The sequence below is a fragment of the Verticillium alfalfae genome, genomic scaffold (assembly GCF_000150825.1).
Source record: "Verticillium alfalfae VaMs.102 supercont1.14 genomic scaffold, whole genome shotgun sequence".
In the NCBI taxonomy this organism is placed as follows: Eukaryota; Fungi; Ascomycota; class Sordariomycetes; order Glomerellales; family Plectosphaerellaceae; genus Verticillium; species Verticillium alfalfae.
Window position 1 is genome coordinate 314,966 of NW_003315025.1, and position 7,218 is coordinate 322,183.

At 57.9% G+C, this 7,218-nt stretch overlaps 3 protein-coding genes across 3 annotated transcripts; 1 reads left to right on the plus strand and 2 right to left on the minus strand.

Moving 5' to 3' along the window:
- Window positions 1–1,858: 1,858 nt before the first annotated feature.
- Window positions 1,859–3,492, plus strand: VDBG_09060 (exoglucanase; the record flags this gene model as incomplete). Its single annotated transcript, XM_003000519.1, has 5 exons — window positions 1,859–1,950; window positions 2,011–2,451; window positions 2,517–2,764; window positions 2,820–3,122; window positions 3,182–3,492. 5 exons carry the CDS (start codon window positions 1,859–1,861, stop codon window positions 3,490–3,492), a joined length of 1,395 nt encoding a protein of 464 aa, XP_003000565.1.
- An 852-nt stretch (window positions 3,493–4,344) lies between these two features.
- Window positions 4,345–5,951, minus strand: VDBG_09061 (pyrimidine precursor biosynthesis enzyme THI12; the record flags this gene model as incomplete). The annotated part of the gene is made up of 4 exons (XM_003000520.1): window positions 4,345–5,175; window positions 5,234–5,302; window positions 5,367–5,469; window positions 5,534–5,951. The coding sequence occupies 4 exons, from the start codon at window positions 5,566–5,568 to the stop codon at window positions 4,345–4,347; spliced, it is 1,038 nt and encodes a 345-aa protein (XP_003000566.1).
- A 456-nt stretch (window positions 5,952–6,407) lies between these two features.
- VDBG_09062 (conserved hypothetical protein) lies at window positions 6,408–7,007 on the minus strand (the record flags this gene model as incomplete). Its single annotated transcript, XM_003000521.1, has 1 exon — window positions 6,408–7,007. The coding sequence occupies one exon, from the start codon at window positions 7,005–7,007 to the stop codon at window positions 6,408–6,410; it is 600 nt and encodes a 199-aa protein (XP_003000567.1).
- Between the last annotated feature and the right edge of the window lie 211 nt (window positions 7,008–7,218).

Below are 7,218 nucleotides of genomic sequence, written 5' to 3' on the forward strand. Positions count from 1 at the left end.
TCTTTGGGCTCGGCGACGATGATTCGTGATTCGTCGTGTCGCCGTCTTGGAGCTCCCGGCGGGGAACTCGGTCAGGGGAAATTCTGCCGCGACCCTGAGGGGGCGTATGAAGCAGGCGGTGAGGGATAGCTCAGATCTGATACTCGGCCACTGTGGATCGGACATAAACTCACGTGACCGACGACATGCAAAGACCAGTTCTTGTGGGATCTGCGGAAGTGAAGCCTTCGCCAACCCAACCGGCACCAGCACCTGCGGAAATCAATGGCCATCCATCCATCCAGGTTCAGAGCAGGGGGACCTTGACTCGACAGCCTGACCTGGCATGTGATCAAGATGACGGAGAGACCATTGTCTCATCATTGCCCGGCCGCTGAGTCGGGACGAACAGCCGTCTGTCCTGTTGTCTGCTGACAGATGACGCAGATCATCATGCCCATCGGAACAGGCATCACGTCGAATTTCCTGCTGCATCGGACACGGAGCCTCTCAATGCACGATTCCGGGAAGGGCTAAGTTGCCTCTGAACCGCTTGCTGTCAATTGCGCCATGGGCTATTTCCGACACGATCAGCTTCTGCTGGATAGTGTTGCCTTTCCTGAGATGGCAAAGTGGCAGGCTCCTGTCCATGATGGCCACAACCACCAAAGCCCGTTGTTCTTCAGGGTCCAGTTCGTCCGTCGATCGCCGTCGTCCAAGAGAGTTGAACATCCGACGATCGAAGCTTGTCGGTGCTGCCGATGCCTCTTGATTGCCTCAGAGAACCGGGGTGGATGGAGTGGCCTAGTGGCTTGTGCCCCTTTGATTGCAGGGGCAAACACTCTCCCTGCCGTGTTTCCTCCCACGCCTCCGGTTTGCAATATCGACTTCATATGTTCTATACCTCTGCCTATGCTGTTGGTTATTATCCCGAGATCCAACCGTACGCCACTGATCGGCTGAGTCGGTACTCGGTGAACCAATGTCGAGGCCTCAGACCTGAAGCCTAATTACTGTCCCCCCCTCACATTGTCGCCACGCATCGTCGGACGACACTTCCGAGGACATGATTGAGCGTGTTTCTCTTCGCTTGACTGTGTACGACACGAGCCTAAAGCCTCATCTGAGTCCTCTTTACCCCTCACACACCCAGAGTACGACCCCTGACAACCTCATTATACCCCACATACGAAGCGCCCCGGGCATCATGGCGCCCTTCCCAATCTGGAAATCGGAGGAGCCATGCCTCCGAACTACACCAAAGCTCCGGCCTAGCCTACGCAGCGCTTGGCCGTTCCTTGGTTGGCAGCTGTCTCTCGACGCCATGTCTGATATTGCAACCCGACCCTGAAGAACGGGGCTGCGCTTCGCTTGGGGGGTCAGCCACCGGCCACCTGAGCAAGGTTGCCCCTGGGATCTGCCTCACCTCACCCACCCTCGACTGTCCCTATACTCGTGTGCCTTGGCCTCCGCATATGTCTTCGCACTGGGGGAGTCTGGCTCTGCGTGACGGCTCGGCATGTTCGCCGCCACGCCCGTGAGCGACACCAGGCACGCATGCTGCCTCCAGACCCCATGGGCCATATGCCGTTCTCGGCTCTTCGGATCCCCTCCGCTTGTCTCGATGGAGCCAGGAACCCCAGACAATGGCTATTCTCCGTCTCCGCCATCGTGGAGAAGCTCTCATTCCATATCGAGCTCAATATGTGAAGTTTCCCGTGATTCCGTCGACCAAAGGCTTGGCTCGAGCTAAAGCAAAGGGGAAGCAAACCCTCGCGAGCTGGTATAAGACGGTGGCATCTCGGTCGTCTTGTCACGAACTCTTCTCTTGCCCTCAGCCCCATCATCTCTCTTACGACTTGCGTTCTCTACTCTCACAATGGCTGGACGTCTCTTCCTCTCCGCTGCTCTCCTGAGCACCGCGGCTTTCGCTGCCCCTCTCGAGGAGCGCCAGGCCTGCGCCTCCCAGTGGTAAGCACTCTTTTGCCCGCAAGGCCCGACGAGACGGACATAGCTAACACCCTTTCTCAGGGGCCAGTGCGGTGGCCAAGGCTGGTCCGGCCCTACCTGCTGCCCTTCCGGCACCACGTGCCAGCTTCAGAACGCCTGGTACAGCCAGTGCCTGCCCGGCGCCGCTCCTCCCCCGGCCGTCACCACCACTCGCCCGGCCACAACCGCTGCCTCTTCCACCCGTCCCGCCACCACCTCCTCCATCCGCTCCACCACCGTCGTGAACCCCCCCACGACCACTGTCGCCCCTCCCCCTGGTACCACTGTTGCCCCTCCTCCCGGTACCACCGTCGCTCCCCCCCCCGGCGGCGCCACCTACACCGGCAACCCCTTCGCCGGCGTCAACCAGTGGGCCAACGCCTACTACAGGTCTGAGGTCTCCTCCCTCGCCGTTCCGAGCCTGAGCGGTCCCCTGGCCACCGCCGCCGCCAAGGTTGCCGATGTTCCCACCTTCCAGTGGATGTAAGTTTCTCTTTCTTGTGTTGGATGCTTGCCTGTCTTCGTGTCCCTTGACTTACAGTCCGTAGGGACACCACTGCCAAGGTTCCCCTGATCGACGGCGCCCTCGCCGACATCCGCCGCGCCAACGCCGCCGGTGGCAACTACGCCGGTATCTTCGTCGTCTACAACCTGCCTGACCGTGACTGCGCCGCCGCCGCCTCCAACGGTGAGCTGTCCATCGCCAACGACGGTATCAACAAGTACAAGGCCTACATTGACTCGATCCGCACCGTCCTCCTGAAGTACAACGACATCCGCACCCTGCTTGTCATTGGTATGTGTCCACGTGCAAAAAGAAACAGCTGGGTGTGAAGCTAACAGGTCAACAGAGCCCGATTCGCTCGCCAACATGGTCACCAACATGGGTGTCGCCAAGTGCTCCAACGCTGCCGCCGCCTACAAGGAGTGCACCAAGTACGCCGTCCAGAAGCTTGACCTTCCCCACGTTGCCCAGTACCTCGATGCCGGCCACGCTGGCTGGCTCGGCTGGCCCGCCAACATTGGCCCGGCCGCCACCATCTTCACCGACATCTACAAGGAAGCCGGCAAGCCCAAGTCCCTCCGTGGCCTCGCCACCAACGTCTCCAACTACAACGCTTGGAACGCCTCCAGCCCCGCCCCCTACACCAGCCGTGAGTCAAGGACCTTTGCTGGCCGTTGAAGCACCCTCAGCTAACACAGTGCCTACCAGCCAACCCCAACTACGACGAGAAGCACTACGTCGATGCCTTCGCTCCCCTCCTCCGCCAGAACGGCTGGGACGCCAAGTTCATCATCGACCAGGGCCGCTCCGGCAAGCAGCCCACCGGCCAGCAGGAGTGGGGACACTGGTGCAACGCCCTCGGCACCGGCTTCGGCCTGCGCCCCACCTCCAACACCGGCCACCCCGACGTTGACGCCTTCGTCTGGGTCAAGCCCGGTGGTGAGGCCGACGGCACCAGCGACACCACCGCTGTCCGCTACGACCACTTCTGCGGTAGCGCCTCGTCCATGAAGCCGTAAGTTTCCTGATATCCCATTATCTTGACGACGAACCATGTAGCTGACAGTGACACAGTGCCCCCGAGGCCCGGTACCCTGGTTCCAGGCCTACTTCGAGCAGCTTTCTGCCGCAACGCCAACCCCTTTTTTCTAAGCGGTTCATCCTCGGGTCTAAGGTTTCCCTTCGACAGACGGACAGACGAACAGGAAAAAAGGATTGGCGGGTTGCCCTGCCCTTTCTTGACGGGTGGCTAGATAGATTGGGAGCTGAGACAGCACTAGTGCTGGGAACTTTCTTGTACATACTTTGGAAGCATCCGACACGATTGACGTATATATCTTCAAAAGAACATACTTTGCCCCGGCCATTGTTGCATCGCTTGTGTTCACGTCATGACGTTCGGTGAGTGCTGCGGGTCGTTTATGATGCTCTGGTGAGGTTGTTACGGGAGATTACCTGCATCACAGTCATGGACCTTCAGAACATGGCGTTGAAGCATCTACCGAAACAGCCATCCAGCTAAATGACAACTGTTGATGGTGGTATCCAGGCTGGATGGCAGGGAACACAGCATCACAAATATTGTCGTGTCGTCATATTTAGGAATGCTTGGGTTATAAATGATAGGCCAGGCAGTTAACTACTCACTTCCAAGTCCTGCATTTGTCAACCTCACGGATTCAGCACGATCACCTGGTTCAACATCACCAATGCGCGTTAAGAGTTGAGCCTCATCGTGTATTGGCATTCAACATCCTCTTTTCAGAAGGACGCTATCTGTAGCGCAAGGCAAGATCTGCAAGTGACGAAGAAGAAGCGAGCGACTGTCCCCAGATCAAGCAAGGAGCGGGACGGTGATTTCTTCCCGTTCTTTAGGCCTTGACGGCAGCGATCTCAATGGGCAGCCGGCGGAAGCCGCCGCAGCAAGCCACGTCCTTCTGCAGCTCGACCATGCGCTTCTGGTCGCCGGTGGGATCGCTCGACTCGCCCTCGAGCTTCCAGCCGAGAAACTCGTTGGTGTAGTTGGGCTCGAAGCTCTCGCTCAGCACGCCGAGGCGCTTGCCGTAGCGCGTGACCTTGTCCCAGTCACGGCGCACGTTCTGCAGGTCCTTGGAGAAGTAGGCATAGCTGCGCTCAAAGATTTTGCGGTTGAGGTCCGAGCCCATGACGGGCTTGAAGTCGACGTACTCGGCCCACGCGGCCTCGGGCGCGGCCAGGACGTAGTCGGTCGCGCGCTTGACGGCGCGCATGAAGGCGCGCACGCGCTCCGGGTTCTCGGCGATGAACGTCTCGTTGCCAATGTAGAGGATGGAGCAGAAGCAGCAGCAGCCGAGCTCGGCGAGCTCGTCGATGCGCAGCATCTGCACGTCCGACTTGGGGCGGCCCTGGCCGGCGAGCCACTCCTCGAGCTCGACCATCTGGACGTTCTCCAGGCCGATGCCGGCGTCAATGTCGCCGCGGATGATGGCCTTGGAGACGTTCATGCCGCCCCGCACGGCGGTGTAGTCCTCGGGCGACATGCCGTAGTGCGACGTCAGCTCGTCGATCTGGATCTTGCCGAACTCGCCAACGTAGCCGATGCGCTTGCCCTTGAGGGAGCGGAAGTCGGTGGTGATGCCCGAGTCCTTGAGGTACACGACGCCGGTGAAGGGCTCGTCGAGGAGACTGCCGATGGAGACGACGGGGAAGTCACGAGCCTTGGCCTGGAAGGAGGCTGTGTCAGTTATGGAGGGGAGGGTCGGAAGAGGCGACACAGCTTACGGCGAGAGTGTGAATCATGGCCTTGAAACCGAGGTCGACCTTGCCGGTGCCGATGATTTCGGTGACATCCTACAGGTGAACCATGATTAACGAATTGTCAAACGCCGATCTAAGATCAGTTTAGTCAACTCACGCTGGGGTCGTTGGGCTCGAGGAGAGCAACCTTGATGCCCTCGTCCTTGAAGTAGCCCTTGGCCTGCGCCAGGTACAATGGTGCGTGGTAAGGGGTGGCGTGCCTTTGTAAAAACACACAAGGTCAACGGGCAGTCCACGGCATCACGAAAGCCCGATTCCTCTTACCAGTTGGCAAGAAAGGTGATCTTATCAGTCGACATGATGGAAGATCGGGCGTGACGCTGCGGGGGTTAGTCCAACACCATCGGGCAAAGGCATGGGGGATAGGGGGAGTCTAAAGAAGCATGTCCTTTCGCTGGTATTATCCAGATCAAGTTCGCCGGTATTTCTCAGATCGACTGCCTGCTGTGCCTGGTCTCGAGAAGGATGGGGGTTGACCACCAACTGAGGGAGCAGGACACGGCGAGACAGCCGAACACCCGGATGCATTCTTAACCAACTTTACCTCGATCTGGAGATGGTTCCATGATGAAAGATTTCATGTTTCTTTGACCGCAAGGTCACCGTACCGAGTACGTTGTCAATTGTGAGTTTTGTATGATTGACACTGGGTCAAGTGGTGGATGTGTGATTAAAGAGCTTCAGGGTAGCATTCGACCTCCGTAGATGAAGGGGGAGTCCGCCCCAAGATATAGCTCCAGAAGAGGGGTCGAAGGTTTGAGGGGTAAAATCTCGGCCTGCCTTTCGTTAGGAAACTAATGCAGCTGGGCCCCAGGCGAGCGTGGGAGATCTGCCCTGTTCGTCCCAACGGAAACACATCACGAAGACGCGGCTCAACGCGGGCCAAAGAGAAATCCCGCACATTCCGGGATCGGTGCAGCCTCCGGTTGGTCTTCTGAGGCGTGGGGCGAAGGCTTGTTGACGAAGACACTGGTCTGATAAGGGTACAAAGACAAGTATCATGCGGCATCGGCTTAGGCTGAGGGGGTTCTTGTAATCGATTTTAATGCTTGGCAGGTTGCGAACTCGTTGCTTGCAATCGAAAACCGTCAATTGGGGGTATCATGGAGCTATCGTTGATGCAAAAGTAGGCCATCCATCAAAACATAGTATGCCAAAACATCACCATCGAGACCAGACCAGTCAAGAATCCGAGGTGGGTGCCGAAACTGCCGGCGCCGTCTTTATGATCCTCATCGTCAGGATCCGTCGGAGGACCTACAAGAGGCCCCCGCTCGGGTCGCTCCGGGTCGCCTCCTATCGGCGCCCGGATCCAAGACTTAGGCACCTGTGTGAGGAAATCATACCAGTATCGTCCCATCTCCTTATAGCCGTTATTGTTGGGATGGATGCAGTCCTTGCGGAGGTAGTTGCCTGTGATAGTCGTAAAGTCTGCGACCAGGACATGCTTGCCGTCGTCGATGCGCTCCTTAACAACACCGGGGATGAGCGACTGAAATTTGCTCTCGCGCTCTCGTCTCTCCTCGTCGCATGAGCTAATGATAATGGCAACAATGATAACGGCATCAGGGCAAGCCTCGACCATCTGGTCGATCAGTACGCCGAGTCTGTTCGCGGCTCCTGTTGGATCGTTGCCCTGAACGGAGCGGTCGGGCCGCGCGCTCATGTCGTTGGTGCCGGCATGCAGAAGGATGATGTTCGGGCGCTGTTCGAGCGACGGCCCAACATGTTCGTTCATGAACTGAATCGTCTGTCCGCCCCAAGCAGCCTGTCACAGTAAGTGTCTGATTTAATCTGATTGGAATGCCATTGATGGGCGCGGCGAACGTACAAAGTATCCATCTGGAAGGATCCCCCTCTGTTGATCACCGGCGAAAAAGATTTCATTGCTCTCTGGTCATCATCAGTATTTGATTCGCATGCCGATCGGAGCTCTTTGCGTTGACGTA